The sequence below is a fragment of the Salminus brasiliensis genome, chromosome 8 (assembly GCF_030463535.1).
Source record: "Salminus brasiliensis chromosome 8, fSalBra1.hap2, whole genome shotgun sequence".
NCBI lineage: Eukaryota > Metazoa > Chordata > Actinopteri > Characiformes > Bryconidae > Salminus > Salminus brasiliensis.
Genome location: NC_132885.1, coordinates 41,617,969 through 41,637,962, shown reverse-complemented (window position 1 = coordinate 41,637,962; position 19,994 = coordinate 41,617,969). Strand labels below are relative to the sequence as shown.

The 19,994-nt window shown below is 47.3% G+C and overlaps 1 protein-coding gene across 8 annotated transcripts in view; it reads right to left on the bottom strand.

The window, feature by feature from the left end:
• stxbp5l (syntaxin binding protein 5L) overlaps window positions 1–10,508 on the bottom strand; it is a 141,824-nt gene extending 131,316 nt beyond the window's left edge. For all 8 annotated transcript variants that reach the window (XM_072686629.1, XM_072686632.1, XM_072686630.1 and 5 more), the window contains exon 1: window positions 9,455–10,508. In XM_072686629.1, the coding sequence (XP_072542730.1) occupies window positions 9,455–9,622 (168 nt within the window). In that variant the 5' untranslated portion in view covers window positions 9,623–10,508. The remainder of the gene's footprint in view (window positions 1–9,454) is intronic.
• Between the last annotated feature and the right edge of the window lie 9,486 nt (window positions 10,509–19,994).

Here is a 19,994-nt window from a genome sequence, read left to right as displayed (position 1 = left end):
GAGAGTCCTATTCTATTCTGGCAGTACTTCTTCTCTACAGGGACTCTAGAGTACATCTTTGTCAGGAATGGGTGCAACTTAAAGTAGCCGAATGCACTCATTTAAAGGGGTGTCCACAAATATTTGGACACATATATATGTATATATGTGTCAGATGGTCCTTGAAAGAACTCCCAATCCTCCGACTGAGACGCAGTGCAGAAAGCTTCATTGTTTCATAATTTTGATTGCAGTCGCGACGGGATCGTTCATCATGCTGTCCTGATTTGCTGTGATTAATGTGTGACACTGAGCCGAATTCTCATTAAACCCATTAAACTGGGATGCTCTTAAAGGGCCCATATCACAGACACTACGCTGTAATGCAGTATCGGAATAGTGTTACGGTACCATTCCCTCTCCACCAGACCATGCAGTTCATATGGGAAATCGAACCTACAAAACCAGCCCATTTTAATTGAAAAGAACGCATAACACCCCCCGTACTCTCTCTCTCTCTCTCTCTCACACACACACACACACACACTAGTGCCAATGCATAAAAGGCCTCCAGTCTGAACTGATCAACAATTCCCTTGATTTGAGAAGAATACCAAAAATAGCAGGCTGAAATAAAAAGAAAGAGAGAGAGAGAGAGAGAGAGAGAGAGAGAGAGAGAAATCAGACCTGATGAAATGAGGTAATGTTAGTGGGTCAATAACTGTGCCATCGCCCCACTGGAGCCACACATGAGGGCTCAGCCCACTTTATAAAAGCAGATCCAGCACCGACTGCCTCAGGACTGTATGAAGCATGTAGACCAGGGGTGTAGGGAAACATCGATATACCAATACATATCAAAGTATCGCGATATATTAGGTCTATCAATACTGTATCAATTCTCAAAACCACAGTATTGATTATTTATTTAAAAGTTTACATGGAAAGATTGGCGGCAGACAGTGGTTCACTTAGTGTTGTGTTTAAACCCCGGCCACTAGAGGGCAACATTGTACTCGTTCTTCAGTTTTCAATGTTCTGACTGAATGAACAGTCAAATTTGATATTTTCGATATTTGAGTTTTCCTAAAATGTTATCGCCATGGTTACAGTATCGCAATGTACCGCTATATCGTGATCCATATGATCCAATGTACCCTGTATCGTGATCCATATCGCATCAAGTACAGGTCAGGTTCTTGCCCATGCACAGCCCATAGCGCCAACACTTTTCTTCTCAAATCAAAGCCATTAGCCGGGAGTTTGCCCGCCTTTCCTGCAGTAACAGCTTCTATTCTTCTGGGAAGGCTTCACACTAGATGTCAGAATTTGATTGAATTCAGCACCCATAAAAGATCTATCCTCAGATGTCGGATGGTCAGTTCTGCCAATCCAACTGAACCCAAAGATGTTGCACGGTGGAGAACGCAGTTCTGATTGGGCTGTGAACTTCTAGCCCAAGCTTGGCATTGGGCACGATATCCAGAGGCCTCATTCACACCTGGTACTGATATGCCAGTCCCCTGTGAGTCCTCAGCCCAAAGAGAGTTTGGCTTGGCGACGAGTTTGAGGCCACGAGTATCGCCTTCATCCAAGTTAGTAAGTTATCGTAGCGTCTTGCGGTTGTTACTGTTACTATGGGCAGTGCCGTGGCTGATGTGGCCAGTGCTTTGCTGTCCGGGACATATCGAGACACTTTGGCGTTTATATCTGGACACGTCTGGACACACTGAGCCCAATCCTGATAATGATAATGAGGCTGTTGTATATAGGTTTGGTCTGATCTATGCATTATGCATTACTATTCTTCGGAGCTCCTATCCCAATAAACACAAACAAACACATACTAAACAAAACAAACCACTGGATGCTTTAAAAGGCTGACGCAGGGCCGCTCTAGAGCCCTGAGCTGGTGGACCCGGAATTGCCGTAATTAAAAGCTTCCAGCAGGGAAAATACATTAAAGCCTCGCTCTGAGCTGCAATTATCAGCCAGAAGCTCCGACAAGAAAAGGTAGGCTCAGACTCCGAGGGGTGGCCGACAATGGCTCTCCAGTGTTTCACAAAAATTGCAGTCCACCAGTCCCACGGCAGATTCAGATTTCTCTGCAGTTCTGCGGAAAAAACAGCCGACAGACACACAGCAGTGGACATGAGGAACATGTATGTCCAAATGTTTGTGGACAGCACTTTTACTGAATGCATTTAGCTACTTTAAACTGCACACACAGACACCAATTCTAGCCCCCGTAGAGAAGAAGTACTGCCAAAAGAATAGGACTCTCTAGAGCAGAATAACATGATGAACCTATTGGCACCATGCTGCCTTATGCCAGGCGTGGGCTAGAGGGGTGTAAAGACCCCCCAGCATTAAGAAGCTGTGGAGCAGTGGAGGGACTGTGTTCTCTGGAATGATGGTGGTAGAGCTCCATCCAGTACTTTTGGGATGTGAGCTGGGGGGTTGGGGATGAGGTGGGTGGTGATGATGATCCACCCTACATCTTGACCTCCTGGAAGAGCCTTCAGAAGTAATCCTTTGCAAAGGTTTCCAAAGGAAGCACAAACTGTGGACTGTATCTGGAAAAGCACAACCTGTTGAGGCACTCGTGACACACACACACACACACACACACACACACGTGCACACATATCCACACCCACGCTGGCTTAGGTCTCACACAATAGCCCACTCCAATCAGTCCACTCAGACTCTGACTGTGTGGGTCGCTCAGTGAAGGCCGTTAGAGGGTGGAGAGAGAGAGAGAGAGGGCGAGAGAGGGCTCTTCATTTTCAGCTGATTACGTTTTCAGCGCTCACACTCACAGCTACGGCTTTCACCACACTCCACCACTGTACCTACACATCCTACACCCCTCACCTCCCCTCACAGCAGAGCAGAGAGCGAGAGAGAGAGAGAGAGAGAGAGAAGATAAAGAAAGGGGGAAAAAAAGAAAGAGAAAGGAACGTGTGTGTGTATGTGTGTATGTGTGTGTGTGTGTGTGTGTGTGTGTGTGTGTGTGTGTGCACGTGCCTCACTTCCTCCTCTTGACTGGTTTGGCAGGAAACTCATTATGACTCACACATGCGTCCACTTCACCAGGTCATTTTTCAAATCATGATGTCATCTCTCTCTCTCTCTCTCTCTCTCACACACACACACACACACTGTTCCTTAGAGCTGTGCTGAAAGGCAGTTCCTCCTGGCAGACTGATGGAGGATGTACAGTGTGTTCTGCAGGAGCGTCTAATGATCCCCGCTGCTGATCCTCTGATCCGGAACCCGATCATAACGACGATCCGCTTTCATCAACTCTCAACACAAACACACTGACACTCATCTCACACCACATCCACTACTATTGTCCCTTACGTCTACCCGGGTCTGCTCCTCTGTTCTCCACCCTGCTGCACTGCCTCACCAACTTCCAACTTTTCCCAAAAACTGGAAGAGTTTCCCGCTCTTTTTGAAATACAGGGGTATGATGTTATCTGTAAGCATGACAATTTATTGTTAAAAAACAAAAAGAGGAAAGAAAGAAATATAAAAAAGGAAGGAAGGATTGGAGCACGTAAGAAGGAAAATAAGACAAAGACAAAGAGAAAGAAATAAAAAAAAAAGAAAGTATTAAGAAAGAAAGGGAAAATTAAGGAAGAAAGAAAATACAAAGGGAAGTAAGGAAGAAAGAAAGACCAAAGGGAAGTAACAAAGTAAGAAAGACCAAAGGAAAAAAGGAAGAAAGAAAGACCAAAGGGAAGTAAGGAAGAAAGAAAGTACAAAGAGAAGTAAGGAAGAAAGAAAGATCAAAGGGAAGTAAGGAAGAAAGAAAGTACAAAGGGAAGTAAGGAAGAAAGAAAGAACAAAGGGACAGAAAGAAGAAAGAAAGACCAAAATGAAGTAAGGAAGAAAGAAAGACCAAAGGGAAGTAAGGAAGAAAGAAAGTACAAAGGGAAATACGGAAGAAAGAAAGACCAAAGGGAAGTAAGGAAGAAAGAAAGACCAAAGGGAAGTAAGGATAAAAGAAAGTACAAAGAGAAGTAAGGAAGAAAGAAAGATCAAAGAGAAGAAAGAAAGAAAGATCAAAGAGAAGAAAGAAAGAAAGAAAGAAATAAAGGGGAGGGCAATACTATAGGGCAGATGTCATGGCTGATTAGTGTACATCCACAGGCAGCAGACATAGAACATGTACTGTACAGAACATCTACTGCCCAGAAGATCTAGTGTCCAGCAGGTCCAGTGTCCAGATAGTCCAGTATCCAGAAGGTCCAGTATCCAGAAGGTCCACTGTGAGCTGGTTTCCTTCACTTTCACAGAACGGTTTTGTTCTACTCCGGCGTTCAGAAGTGGTGATTTACTGTGGAGGTGCAGCAGCCCTTTAACATCCACAGCAGGATTAAAGGGGCGGTCACAGCTGTACTGCACTTTTGCCTGGTTGCAGATGCATTTAGAGTTTTTCAGAGAGTGAGTGAGAGAGCAAGCGAGCGAGCGAGAGAGTGAGGGAGAGAGAGAGATGTCTCTGCGTTTCGGAGCTCATGAAACATGACAGCCCATGTCAAAGCCCATCTCTGAGGAATGTGATCATAACCACTGATGGCCTCAACTGTCCCTTCCTTGGGATATGAGCCATGTGAGCGCCCCAGCTCGGATTCTCAGGGCTGTTTACTGTTTTCGGGAACATAAGCACAAACAAACGTCACGAAGGGCCCTTTAAGTGGTTCTTAAGTGGACCCCTTTAACCATTTACACCCTGAAGGTCTACACTAGTTGTCCAAATATTTATGGACACCACAATTTTTCCACTTCCATTGAAAGGATGGCGCTTCATCCAGTACTTTTTGATAGGGTGAGTTGGGGACGATGAGGTGGGGTGGTGATCATCCTCCAACATCCTGACCTCAGTAACAATGCTCGTGTTGCCGAATGCAATCAAATCCTACTCAAAATCTAGTGGAAAGCCTTCTTCCTCTAGACAGTAGAGACAGCCACTCCAAGTTACTACCCTCGATTTCAGAAGAAACAACAATAGGCAATGAGACTGAAGTGTCCCAATACTTTTCTCCATATGGTGTGAATGTGGGCCTACACTTCATCAGCGATAGATGTTCATTTCTCTGCAGTTACTGAGTAATGGGGCTTACATTTGATACTTTAGGCAAGCCTTCAGTTTAAGGGGTTAAACGCAAACTAACAATTTGCAGAGGTGGACAGATTTGGCTTCAGAAAGTCAAACTCCTGCAGGCTGTTTCTTCCATCTGTTCGCCTAACCAGACGAATTTGATTATTCCACTGATAAGCTGAGCTGCAAGCCAATTCTGAGATACAGTAAGTCAGCAAAAACCGAACCCATGCAAGCAGAACCTTCTGCAGGGGTTTGTGTCGATAAAGCAGGCCTCTCCAGCAAAGCCGAAACCCTACACGACCCCGAGCGAGCACTCTAGTGCTGGGCTGAATCCAAAACAACTCCCCAATGGACGTACTGCGCACTATCTGGGTGCAGAAGGCATTACTTCATGACCTACCTAGGGCACTATATAGGGAGCAGAGAGCCATTTGAGACTTAGTTCATGGGCGAATCACACACAGTTTGATTCACTACAGATTCAATATGATTCAGTTCAGAGCTGACTGATACACTTTAATACAGGGCCGATATGATTTGGTTCAACACTGACTCAGTTTGGTGCAATAAAGTTTAGGGCTGATACAATTTGGATCAGTGGTGATTCGATTCAGTAAAAGTGTGAAGATTCAGATCAGTGCCGATACGAACACATATAAATCTGATGAAGTCCAGTTAGATGTGGTTGCCAGGTCCATTTGGTTCTCTGTCAATTGGTTCAGTGTCGATACGAATCGGTTGAGCAGCAATTCAATTCAGTTCAGTGCTTTGATTGATTCACTGCTGACACGACTCAGTTAAACTGTGATATGATTCAGTTCAGGGCCAATACAATACAGTTCCGTCCAGTTCAGTACTGACACAATTTGGTCCAGTGTCAATATGATTTGACACTTATACAATTCGGTTCAATGGTGATGCAGTTCTGTTCACTGCCAATGTGATCCAGTGTAGCGTGCATATGATTCGGTTCAGTGCTGATACAATTCGTTTCACTGGTGATACAATTCAGCTCAGAGATGTAATGATTTGGTTCAGCACCAATATGATTTGGATCAGCACTGATATGATTCGGTTCTGCAGTGAAGTGATTCGGCTCAGTGCTGATACATTTCAGATCAATGCCATTGCGATTCGGTTCAGTGGCAACATGATTTGTTTCAGTGTTGATACGATTCTGTTCAGGTTCAAAACAATTCACTTCACTGGGAAAAGAATTCAGTTCAGTGCTGTAATGATTCAGTTCAATGCCGATACATTTTAGATCAGTGCCAATGTGATTTGGTTCAGTGCCAGTATGATTCAGTTCAGCAGCAACACAATTCAGCTCCGCTCAATGCGATTCAGTTCAGTGCAGATAGGATTCTTTCAGTACCGATATGAATATGAACGCCTCACTGATCATATAACTGATTCGCTGCCAATACGATTCAGTTCGGTGTAGTGAGTCAGGTTATCGCTGATACGATTTTACGATTCAGTTTAGTGCTGACAAATTCCAGATCAGTGCCAGTATGATTCAGCTAATTTGTCTAAGCGCAATGCGATTCAGTCCAGCACAGATGTGATTCAGTTCACTGCTGATGTGATTCTGTTTATCACACCTACACTGTCTGATGCCTGAGACACTGAACCACAATTTCACACACAGAACCACGCAGGGAGCTTTGGAAAAATGGTGGAATTCCAACGGATGCTCTGTGGTACCCATTATCCCATGGATCAACTGGAATCGAGAGGATGCAGCGCATCGGCCTTTTCGGCAAATAGATGTAAATAAGCAGGAGGTGGACACCGGCGGTTCTGCCGCACGCCAAGGGGGTTGGGGATGAGCTTTATGACCACGGCAGCCAGAATCAGCTCAGGCGCATGAAGATGAGCCCTGCATTTGGCTGCACTGCTCCGAGACTTGACGCTTGTTTAGAGCATCCCTGGGCCGGAAAAAAGCCTCGACAGCGCGTGGCAAGCAGTTCGGCACGTGAGGCGGTTCCAGCACGTTCTCTCCTACTACAGAGCAGAAATAGCTCTCGCTCTTCTTAAGAACCACCACGCTTTACTGTGTGCATTCGTAGTAAAGCATGACTGAACTGGACCCCACACACCAGCTCCACCTCAGACCGAACCGAGCCGAGCCGCAGCAGAAAGGCTGCAGTCAGCTTCCCACAGCCGCAATGGGGGGAAGGGAGGGGAGTGGGGGGTGAGCAGGCTAAAAATAGTTCCACTAAAACTCACCCCAGCCTGAAGGCTACCGCAGGCTCTCTCTCTCTCTCTCTCTTTCCTGCACTTGTTCAAGAAGCCCTGGTTATGTCATCTAGCCTATTCCCCACTGCTGGAGTAGAAATCCTCGCTAAAGCCTCATTAACATCCTTCTCTCTCACGCGTATGAGCGCGGGCGTCGTTTAGATGACACGCTGCGGGTTCGCTTTCATTACAGCAGCTGGAAAAAAAAAAGGGGGGGGGGGGGTGTGTGTGCTGGGGTCAGGCTTTAGCCCCAACAGAACTGTCTGACGGAAAGGCGCCAAGATCGAGGCCTATTAACGTCTTCACGGGCATCAGAACCATTCTGTGCTTTCTAATGCCAGTTTCACATCATGTGGGCATCATCTGGTCAACTTCATTATTCTACACTAAATGGACAAAAGTATTGGGACGCCTGCTCATTGCTCGTTGTTTCTTCTGAAATCAGGAGAATTACAAAGTCTCTACTGTCCAGGGAAGAAGAAGGCCTTCGACGAGATTTTGGAGGAGCACCGCTGTGAGGATTTGATTGCAGTCAGCGACAAGAGCGACAGTGAGGTCAGGATGTTGGGATGATGATCACCACCCCTACTCATCCCAAAAGTACTGGATGGAGCTCCACTATCATCATTCCAGAGAACACAGCAGCTCTTCCACTGCTCCACAGCTCCTCAATGCTGGGGGGCTTTATACCCCTCTACTAGCCCAGGCCTGGCATTATTAGGCAGCATGGTGCCCATAGGGTCATGGTGTTGATCTGCTGTCTGATTTAAGTCCTAGCCAGCAATGGGTGCAGCTTACAGCAGCCGAACGTATTCTTTAGAAGGGGTGTCCACAAACATTTGGACATATTGCGTATGCTTATGACTGTCTTGGTTGGACTGAAAGCCTGCAGTTAGACCAACCCTCTCCAGGGAGTCCTATTCTTTTGGCAGTACTTCTCTACAGGGAATAGACATAGTTCTCATGCCCTCTCATTCGCGCTGTACACAGAAGACGCCCAGAAATGACCCCAATCGCCAAGGATGGACTACTGGGTCACGAGCAACAGCGATCGAGCGGGCAGTGAGGCTTGTAATGAAGTCCAGCGTTTCAGGACGCGCTGGAGTCAAGACCTACATTGTCCAGCACGTGAACCGTGCCTGCGTTCTTCTGTGTAGAGCACGAATGAGAGGGCATGAGGTGTATGAGCGTTGGTCAAATGTTTGTGGACACCCCTTCAAATAAGCATCAGCAGTTGTCTTCTTAGACTGAGTACAGAGCTCAACAGGTATCATTACGAACCTCCACCAAGTTGGTCCTCATTTGTTGTGGAACTACCTTTTTGGGCGGAAGGATCTGGCATCTCCCTTACCCGTTTGGTACTGCCACTTAACCCACCCGGTCCGTAGCGCCCCCTAGCACTAGCAATGCCGGGTCCTCAGCTCCGACAGGTCCACCACACCAGCTATCAGACGCCTATGCCGGCCAACATCGCTTTAAGGTGGAAGAGAGGGGAGAGAGCACCGCCTACCCACCTGGAGAGAGAAGGGCAGTTGTGCTCTCTCTGGCTCCGGCTGCCGATGGCAAAGGAGCATGACCCAGAACCTGGCCACTGGTAGACCCGGCATCATCGTGGTGATGAATGAACCAGGTCATGGTGCCCAATGTCAGGCCAGGACTGGAGGGAGTACAGCCCCCCAGCATTGGGCTGTGGAGCGGTGGGACTGCCTTCCCCGCCATCCGATATCTTTGGGCTGACTCTGAGTGGTCAGTGGCTGACCATAGAGACAAGAACATTTACCCAAGCTCTCACTGCTGCTCCTGTGTGGCTGAGTGCAATCAAATCCTCCTCACAGCAATGCTGTGTAAAGGCTTTGGAGGAGAGTCGAGGCTGCACCTGCTAAACATCTGCACTGGAGTAGCGGAACCAGATGTGGCGCGAAAGTGTTTGGCGCCGCCCACCGTTTGGATTGGCCGGCTAGCTTGGAAGTGCTCGAGCTCCTCGAGCTCCGGATCAAAATAACAATCAATGATGTTGATGCTAAAGTGAGCGCGAGGAGAGTGGAAAAGGGGTTGGTTATTGGGGAGGAGGGGGCAGGGGGGAAGGGGAAGGGGAGGGGGAGGGGGTAGTTCACCAACCTTGCAGATGTGGAAGTGCTCGGATAGCAGGGTCTCGTGCACGTCGAGCTCGCGTGGGGTGGGCGCCGCGGTGGGGGTTCCGGCCGCGCTCCCGCATGACGGCGATCCGCCTGCGCTCGCGGGCGACGACGTGGTCAGGCCGTCCAGCACCTTCCGGAACTTCTTCATCCCTCCTGCTGTCTGTGTAAATCCTCCTCTTCCTCTTCCTCTTCTTCTTCTCTCGGCCTTTTTTCGCGTTTCTCTCGAGCTCCGCGTTTCACCGCAGCGCGCGCGCGCGATCAAAGCGGCATTAGAGGGGGAAGAGGAGAAGGAGGAGGAGGAAAAGGGCGCGAGGACACCCCTCGAGACACCGGCGGGCCGTCTTTACTTTTTCCTTTTGATGTTTTTTTTTTTTGTTTGTTTGTTTGTTTTTAAGTGCAGTTCACAAAGTCGCGCGCACACCACATCCTCTGAAGCTACAAAGGGCGCCAAAACCGCGTTGCTATGGCGATGTTTCTACGGAGGAGCTCTCCGGGAGGGGACTTAGGCGCACCGGCTCGCGCCGCGGGCCGCACACACGCGCACAAACTTCATCATACTTTCTGCAGGACGGTGTCGCATGCACTTAAGTAAAGGAAGGGAGGGAGGGGGGAGGGATGGATGTGTGCTCGCGCGTGTGCGTGAGCGCGCGCGTGGTTTTGGGGGGCGGAAACGATTCGAGCCGTTAGAGTCGGAGTCAGAGCGAGCAGAAGAAGCGGAGCTCGGAGCGCGCGGGACACAGAGGAGGAGGAGGAGGAGGAAGGAAGACGCACGAGAAGATGAGGGCACGCGCCCGCCTGGCCACCAAAATATAAAAACCGGTTAATACGGAGCACGCGAGAGAGTTCCTCGTGAAGCCCACCCCGCCGCTGTTGGAGGAGCGGAAGGAACGACCACCACCAGCAGCACCACCAGCAGCAGCACCAGCACCAGCAGCAGCAGCCCCGAATCTCGCGCGCTGGAGTCTCTCCCTCTCTCTCCCGCCGCAGTGGAGCGCGCGACTCACTGCGCTGCTGCTGAGCACGCGGATGAAAGAGCGAGGAGGGAGGGGGAAGATGGGGAGAGAGAGAGAGAGAGAGAGAGAGAGAGAGAGAGCGCGCAATAGATGCAATAAGAAGAGAGTGAGAGACCCGCCCCTTTCCTGCCCTCGCTCTTCTGTTAGCCCCGCCCCTTGCCTGTGATTGGCTAGTGTATTTCAGGTCTAATAAACAGTGTAATGGTGATTTAAACCCGCAGGAGAAGCGCGCGCTCGGTTTGCATGGCTGGAAGCGGTGCAGCGCCGCGCAGACACGCGCAGAAACCAGCGAGTCCGTGCTGAAATCGGGGGGTGGGCGGGGTTAGGGGTAAGGGTGGCGTGCTCTGGCAGACCTTTCCACAGCCTTTCTCGCGCCTTTGAACAAGCCACGAGTGGCAGGAGCGCGAGACGGGGTCTCACACTGCCCCCCCCCCTCTCCCTCTCCCTCTCTTCCCTCTCTCTCCTTCTATCTCTCCCTCTCTCCCTCTCTCCCTCTCCTCTCTCTCTCTCTCTCTTTCTCTCTCTCTCCTTCTATCTCTCCCTCTCCCTCCCTCTCTTTCTCTCTCTCTCCTTCTATCTCTCTCTCCCTCCCTCTCTCTCTCCTTCTATCTCTCTCTCCCTCTCTCTCTCTCCCTCCCTCTCTCCCTCTCCCTCCCTCTCTTTCTCTCTCTCTCCTTCTATCTCTCTCTCCCTCCCTCTCTCTCTCCTTCTATCTCTCTCTCCCTCTCTCTCTCCCTCTCCTCTCTCTCTTTCTCTCTCTCTCCTTCTATCTCTCTCTCCCTCTCTCCTTCTATCTCTCTCTCCCTCTCTCTCTCTCTCTCCCTCTCCCTCTCTCCCTCTCTCCCTCTCCTCTCTCTCTCTCTCTCTTTCTCTCTCTCTCCTTCTATCTCTCCCTCTCCCTCCCTCTCTCCCTCTCCTCTCTCTCTCTCTCTCTTTCTCTCTCTCTCCTTCTATCTCTCTCTCCCTCTCTCCTTCTATCTCTCTCTCCCTCTCTCTCTCCCTCTCTCTCTCTCTCTCTCTCTCTCTCTCTCTCTCTCTCTCTCTCTCTCTCTCAGGGCGTGGCTGAGCTCTTGTCTCTCCATCCATAAAAGTCACTGGTGTTTAGTGCTAAGCAGCAGAAGCAGCAGCAGCAGCAGCATGGCCTTGCAGGGGGTGGGGTGTGTGTGTGTGTGTGTGCGTGTGTGTGAATCTCGCGCATGGGGATTGCATAAGCGCTTACATCATCGGCCTCCGTTCCCCTCGGCCAGGCTTTACGCCGTCAGTAGCGTGATGCGCTCACTTTCCCTCCCGCTGTATCTCAGCAGAGAACGCTCGAGGAGGCCGAACGAGAGAGGCAGAGAAAGAGCAGAGCCACTCTTCACTCCACACACACACACACACACTTCTTACACACATCCCAGAACAGGCTTCTTAAAGAACCCGTCTCTCGGAGAACCGGAGTGTCCCGGCTGTGTAAAGAGCCTGTAGACGACTGTACTGCTGTTGTGACGTCACAAAAATCTAAACAAAGACAGCCAATCAGAACAGAGTTTAGAAGGAATGGAGAGAGAGAATAGGGAGAGAGAGCAATAGAAGGAAAGGAGAGAGAGAGAGAGAGAGAGAAAGAGAGAGTGGGGAGAGAGAGTTATAGAAAGAATGGAGAGAGAGCAATAGAAGACATGAAGAGAGAGAGTGGGGAGAGAGAGCTATAGAAGACATGGAGAGAGAGAGCAATAGAAGACATAGAGAGAGAGAGAAAGAGAGAGTGGGGAGAGAGAGTTATAGAAAGAATGGAGAGAGAGCAATAGAAGACATGAAGAGAGAGAGTGGGGAGAGAGCTATAGAAGACATGGAGAGAGAGAGCAATAGAAGACAGAGAGAGAGAGAAAGAGAGAGTGGGGGGAGAGAGCTATAGAAGACATGAAGAGAGAGAGATAGCAATAGAAGACAGAGAGAGAGAGCAATAGAAGACATGGAGAGAGAGAGAGAGCAATAGAAAGAATGGTTAGAGACAGAATGGGGAGAGAGAGCAATAGAAGACATGGAGAGAGAGAGCAATAGAAAGAATGGGGGAGAGAGAGAGAGCAATAGAAAGAATGGGGGAGAGAGAGAGAGCAATAGAAAGAATTGGGGAGAGAGAGAGCGCAATAGAAGGAATGACGAGCAATAGAAGGAATGGTTAGAGACAGAATGGGGAGAGAGAGCAATAGAAGACATGGAGAGAGAGAGAGCAATAGAAAGAATGGGGGAGAGAGAGAGAGCAATAGAAGACATGGAGAGAGAGAGAGAGAGCAATAGAAAGAATGGGGGAGAGAGAGAGAGCAATAGAAAGAACGGGGGAGAGAGAGAGCAATAGAAAGAATTGGGGAGAGAGAGAGAGCAATAGAAGACATGGAGAGAGAGAGAGCAATAGAAGACATGGAGAGAGAGAGAGAGAGAGCAATAGAAGACATGGAGAGAGAGAGAGCAATAGAAAGAATGACGAGCAATAGAAGGAATGGTTAGAGACAGAATGGGGAGAGAGAGCAATAGAAGACATGGAGAGAGAGAGAGAGAGAGAGCAATAGAAGACATGGAGAGAGAGAGAGAGCAATAGAAAGAATGACGAGCAATAGAAGGAATGGTTAGAGACAGAATGGAGAGAGAGAGCAATAGAAGACATGGAGAGAGAGAGAGAGAGAGAGAGAGAGAGAGAGAGAGAGAGAGAGAGAGAGAGAGAGAGAGAGAGAGCAATAGAAGACATGGAGAGAGAGAGAGCAATAGAAAGAATGACGAGCAATAGAAGGAATGGTTAGAGACAGAATGGGGAGAGAGCAATAGAAGACATGGAGAGAGAGAGAGCAATAGAAAGAATGGGGGAGAGAGAGAGAGCAATAGAAGACATGGAGAGAGAGAGAGCAATAGAAAGAATGGGGGAGAGAGAGAGAGCAATAGAAGACATGGAGAGAGAGAGAGCAATAGAAAGAATGGGGGAGAGAGAGAGCAATAGAAAGAATTGGGGAGAGAGAGAGCAATAGAAAGAATTGGGGAGAGAGAGAGCAATAGAAGACATGGAGAGAGAGAGAGCAATAGAAAGAATGGGGGATAGAGAGAGCAATAGAAGACATGGAGAGAGAGAGAGAGCAATAGAAAGAATGGGGGAGAGAGAGAGCAATAGAAAGAATTGGGGAGAGAGAGAGAGCAATAGAAGACATGGAGAGAGAGAGAGCAATAGAAAGAATGGTGGAGAGAGAGAGAGCAATAGAAGACATGGAGAGAGAGAGAGAGCAATAGATGGAGTAGAGAGGGGGAGAGAGAGTAACAGATGGAATGGAGAGAGATACTGATAGAGAGCCACACTCTTATAGGATGCTTGTACACCAGATGTTGACGACTTGATTGCAGTCAGCCTCTCGATAGTCAGCTGCTGATGTAGGCTGATTGATTCTGCCACTCCAACTCTAGACAGCAGAGAATCCATCTCAACTTGTGAGCGCAATGCTGGGGGGCTTTATTCCCCTCTAACCCACGCTTGGCCACACCCCCGTCTATCGGCAGGGCTTTTCCCATGGAGTGTCTGGATACCTTTGGACATAAATGTGTCTGAACATATTTTTGAATCGTTATGGAGGTGCTGCACGCATGCTGCTGTTGTGGGTTGGGTTTACGTTGCAGTGTGTGTCAGAGCTACGACACACCCCAACACACTCCTGCTTATTGGAATTGACTTTCTATCCTTTATCTCCAAACAGGGTTTTAAGATAAGGAGCTTCTGCCTCTGTCAAACACAGATAAGGCGAGCCCTTATCCCACCTCAGAGACTCCGATTGTATACCCTGCTTCGCTCAGAATCACTAATATAAGGTACGTTATATTACCCAAAAATATCCATACAGCTGCTTTAATGCACCACAGCTGCGCATACTGTGCCTTTAAGACCATTTGTAAATGAGCACCGCTCTGATTGGCTGGCTTCATTCAAAAAGGAGGGCCGAATAGGCCGAGATAAACTGCTGTAGACCAAATGGGTGTGCATACACTAACTGGACAAAAGTATTGGGACACCTGCCCATTGCTTAATGTTTCTTCCTATATCAAGGGTATTAAAAAAAGAGTTGGAGTTGGAGTTGCTGTGAGGATTTGATTGCATCAGGATCACCACCCCACCAACGTCAATCCCCAAAGGTGTTGGATGGAGCACCATCCATCACTCCAGAGAGCACAGTTTCTCCACTCTAACCCACGCCTGGCATTAGGAGGCATGGTGCCAATAGGTTCATGTTCATACGGGCCTCCTAGGACTCGTCTGGCAGCCAGCGTGTCGTCTACAAGCACTTCTCCAGCTCAGCCAGCATGGTGGTCAGGTGTGCAGTGGCCTCCCTGGTCTAACAAGCCTAAGGCTAAGCTAAGGCTAAATGTTACAGCTAGCTGCTGGGCTACTGTGCACCATGGCTAGCGTTTGTGAGGTACGGCCGTGAAGCAGCTCAATGGGAGCGTTCTTTTCTTTTCTCTTTTTTTGCCCCTGCCGCCGCTTGGTGGATGTATTACAGAAGAAATCCTCTTGTTGAAAGGATCCGGGGGCCAGGCAAAAGCAAAATAATCCTCTTCATCACTCCCGCGGGGCAAATAGCATCCAAGATAATGTGGCTGCCAAGACGACGCGGCGGGGGAAAGCATGCTAATCTCCCAGCTCGAACCTGCAGACGTGGATTAGGGAGCCCGAGCACATCGGGTGTTCCCAGTGCGAAATGAAATTAGGGAATCGGGGACGGGCGTCGCGTCATTAGAAGATCCAAATAAGAATTAGATGACTAAAGACCCACCTTCTCTCTCTCTCTCTCTTTCTCTCTCTGCACCAGTTGCTGACACAGATGTGCAAATGCACACATACAGCGTGTTTAGTCCCTGTAGAGAAGAAGTACTGCCAATAGAATAGGACTCTCTGGAGCAGATGATAACATAAACCTATTGGCTCCATGCTGCCTAATAATGCCAGGCGTGGGCTAGTAGAGGGGTATAAAGCCCCCCAGCGTTGAGGAGCTGTGGAGCAGTGGAAGAGCTGTGTTCTCTGGAATGATGGTGGTGGAGCTCCATCCAGTACTTTTGGGATGAGTTGGTGGAGTTGGGAACGAGATGAGTCATCCAACATCCTGACCTTACTAATGCTCTTGCCGCTGAATGCAATCAAATCCTCACAGCAATGCTCCTCCTCCAGAATCTAGTAGAAAGTCTTCTTCTCTGGACAGTAGAGACAGTTACTCCAACAGAAGCAGGATCAGCTCTTTTTAATACCCTTGATTTCAGAAGAAACAATGAATGAGCAGGTGTCCCAATACTTTTGTCCAAATAGTGTACTTCAAATGACAAGTTACATATTAGTTTTATAGTGGATACTGAATAATAAAGTACTTATTGATTAATTAGTACTGTACTGAATCATTCTTACTGAATAATTAGTAGGTACTGAATAATTCTTACTGAATAATTAGTAGGTACTGAATAAATCTTACTTAATAATTAATGGGTATTGAATATTTGGACCAAATAATTAGTAGGTACTGAATAAGTCTTGTTTAATAATTAGTAGGTACTGATAAGTCTTACTGAATAATTAGTAGGCACTGAATAATTCATACATATTGAATAATTAGTAGGTACTCAATAATTCTTACTGAATAATTAATAGCTACTGAATAATTCTTACTGAATAATTAATAGCTACTAAATAATTCTTACTGAATAATTAGTAGGTACTGAATAATTCTTACTGAATAATTAGTAGGTACTGAATAATTCTTACTGAATAATTAGTAGGTACTGAATAAATCTTACTTAATAATTAATAGGTACTGAATATTTGGACCAAATAATTAGTAGGTACTAAATAAGCCTTGTTTAATAATTAGTAGATACTGAATAAGTATTGTTGAATAATTAGTAGGTACTGAATAATTCATACATATTGACTAATTAGTAGGCACTGAATAATTCTTACTGAATAATTAATAGATACTGAATAATTCTTACTTAATAATTAGTAGGTACTGAATAATTCATACATTGAATAATTAGTAGGTACTGAATAATTCATACATATTGAATAATTAGTAGCTACTGAATAATTAGTACTTATTGAATACTAAATCAATACCAAATAACTAGTAGATGCTAAATAATTAGATACTGAATGATAAGCAATAATTTAATAGTTAGTATGTACTGAATAATAAGTAGATACTAAAATAGTACATATTGAACTGCTTATTGGATAGCTTAATTAGCAGATACTGAATAATCAGTATGTGCTGAATAGTAGGTGTTAAAACTATAACTCAAAAATGAGGCCGGGGTTTAAGGGCCCATAAAAGACATTTTCTTGGGTTTCTTGGATTTCCTTCCTTTGTTCTACACTCATGTACTTTTATTATTATATTTTATTTTGCATCACAATTAAACGGGTCATTTGAGATGCAAAGACACATCTTACGACGCCAGCAATGATAAGAGGGGCTTAACTGCCAGAGGCGGAGTTGAATGTGCTGATTTCTGTGACATCACAAAACACATTGCTTTTTTTCAGGCTTAGCTTTGCAGCTTAGGGCTGAATAATGATTGATCAGTACTGGTATCAACATGTGAAGGCTATTAAAGCCAGGACTGGCAAATGCACTGGGAATATATGGGTGATATTCGAGACATATAAAAGCCTTGATCTTTGTGACATCACACAAGTGCTATTTTTGCATTTATTATTATTATTTTTTTCGTTTTTTAGAGTTTCCACTCCCCCAGTTTAGAGACGCCCTGGACGGACAGTGAGAAAACTGCAGTGTTTACATGTTTACTCCCATTTACAAAAAGAATGAGTGACTTCCCAGGATATGGGCCCTTTAAAGGGCCGGTATCTGTGACATGTGCACCAGCACAGGGGTAGGATTCGGTCTAGATGTATTGCTTAGAGGCTAAAGATGCCCCACGCCAGCCTGCCTATCTGTGTGTTCGGCCTTACATCATAATCGCATTGGCTGGGGAGGGAGCATCACAGCGCGAGAGTAAACATACCAGCCCAGCAGCACCTGCCATAGCCATGCTCTGCTTCACACACATACATGCACATACACACACACATACACACACACATACACATACTTCAGAGGCCGCTGTCACATATGATGATCACAGCTGTCAGCTATTCCCAGATGCCCTGGAAATCCATGTCATCCACATTTAATCTGTGTAATTGTGTTTTCCTGTCGGAGCATGATAGAGTGTCTATGGGCGGAGCACGCAGAACACGAGATGTGTATGTTCACGTGTACTCATTTTTCATTTTTCCCACAATCCGAAAAGGCAGTCTGTCCTTTACATTGTGTCACAATTCCAGGACGAATGGACCAATAGAAATGCTTCAGAATCACTCAGAAAAAATATTTTTACATTGACTTCTATTGCAGGTTGAGAAGGTTTTTTCCTTCTCCTGTAAAGTTTGCCTTTTTTTCCAACAGCAACAAGACCACGCCCAGAGTGAGAAAAGCCAGGTGTGCGCTTTTGAACATCTAGCCACCAACAGCTATGGCATTGCCAGGGTTTGAACTCGTGAACCCGTGAACACTAGGACTACCTGCCTGTTCCTCAATGTGCTGCCAAAACAGCCCCTCTACAGACCTCTACAGAAGGTATATAGGCTGTTCCAGCACCTGCCACAGGTAAAAGTGCACATGTGCCCAGCGCCCGTCCACGTGATGGAGAAGAAAACATGACTCATCGGACCAGACCATGTTCTTGCATCGCTCCGAGTGCCGGTTCTGAGGCTTGTCTGCCTATTATAGGCATTTCTGACCGTGGACAAGGGTCAGCATGACCACTCTGACCGGGCTGCAGCTACAGTCCTTCTCATAACCATCATTTAACACGTCCTTCTGCTGGTCCCACCCAGACAAGATCGATTAGCCTCAGGTGCCCCGTCACCTTGTCGCCGGTCGGTGGTTTGTCCCTTCTCAGACCACCTTCATGAGTAGGTATTCACCACTGCTGACCGGGAGCCCCCCCCCCCCTCCCCCCCCCCCCTCTCGCCCTGCAAGCCTTGGAGCTGGGTGGAAGATCCTCTGGATGTTATAATCTGACCCTGGTCTGGTCATAATGTTTTGGCTATTCTGGAGTGTATATATCATATTTACACATATAGTGTACTACCGTTCGCCTGCTGTTGATTGTATGTATCACACACACAAACACTGAATATTGAATCACTGCTATGTGACAACAGACACGGATTCTGGCGCTACACCTCCCCCACCCTGCTGACGAGACTGAATATTAAACACGTGGAGCAGCAGAATGAGAGCTTTCCAGCATTTCCACAAGGACATCCTTGCTGCCTCCTGTGCTCATAAATCAGCCCCTGGCCCGTTGGGCCCGAATACGATTACTAAAATGTAATTGTCGGTTTCGAGGCGGGTCGCCTTTGTGTGTCCGTCCTTCTTCTGCGGCTTCCACGGCAACAATCAGCCCCGTCGCTCGCAATCAGAGGCCTTTACAAAGGCCAGCCACTCGGGATAGAGCCGTTGTTCTTCAATTAAGAACGAGGCCGGATTGGATTTTCTTAATTACTCCAGCACGCCGTTGCTAAGGTTACCGCTTCTCTTCAAATGAGAAGATCCAAATGGTCTTTCAAAAGAGGGTTCAGGTATTGAACCTTTGGGTCAATGCCCTAAAAGAGTTGAGGGGATTGTTTAGTGCACATATGCACTCTCTCACTCTCTCACACACACCCGCACACACACACACACACACACACACACACACACACACACACACACACACACACACACACCATGACAGCTGGGAAACACAGTAATGAACATTGATTATTGGTGTTAACCTGATATCAATGAGGTTCGGAGCTTATCTTTGTGGATCCAAACAGAGGGCCTCACCAATCCGCCCATCACTCACCACCGCATTCATAACAGCCAGTTACGCCGTGTTTCGGCTCACAGAGGTCACCTACAACTACCACGGTGCCTCATTCGGATTTTGTTTCAACAGATAGGATGAAACAGCAGGAGCGGAAAATTTCTCACAGGGGAGGTCTCAGAACAGACAATGTAGTGATAAAGGCCAATCACAGTCAGGGGGAGGTCTCAGAACAGACAATCTAGTGATAAAGGCCAATCACAGTCAGGGGGAGGTCTCAGAACAGACAATGTAGTGATAAAGGCCAATCACAGTCAGGGGGAGGTCTCAGAACAGACAATGTAGTGATAAAGGCCAATCACAGTCAGGGGGGGAGGTCTCAGAACAGATAATGGTACTGATGGAGCCAATCACAGCCAGGGGGTGGAGTCAAAACAGATGACACCATAAATAGGGCCTATTACAGTCAGTTGGAGGTCTCAAAAAATGTGATGATGTGGAACAGTCATAGTCAGGAAGATGGTCTCAGAACAAACAACCCTGTGATTAGGACCAATCACAGTCAAGGGGAGGTCCCAGAACAAACAAAGCAGTGATTAGGACCAATCACAATCAAGATAAGACGTGATTAGT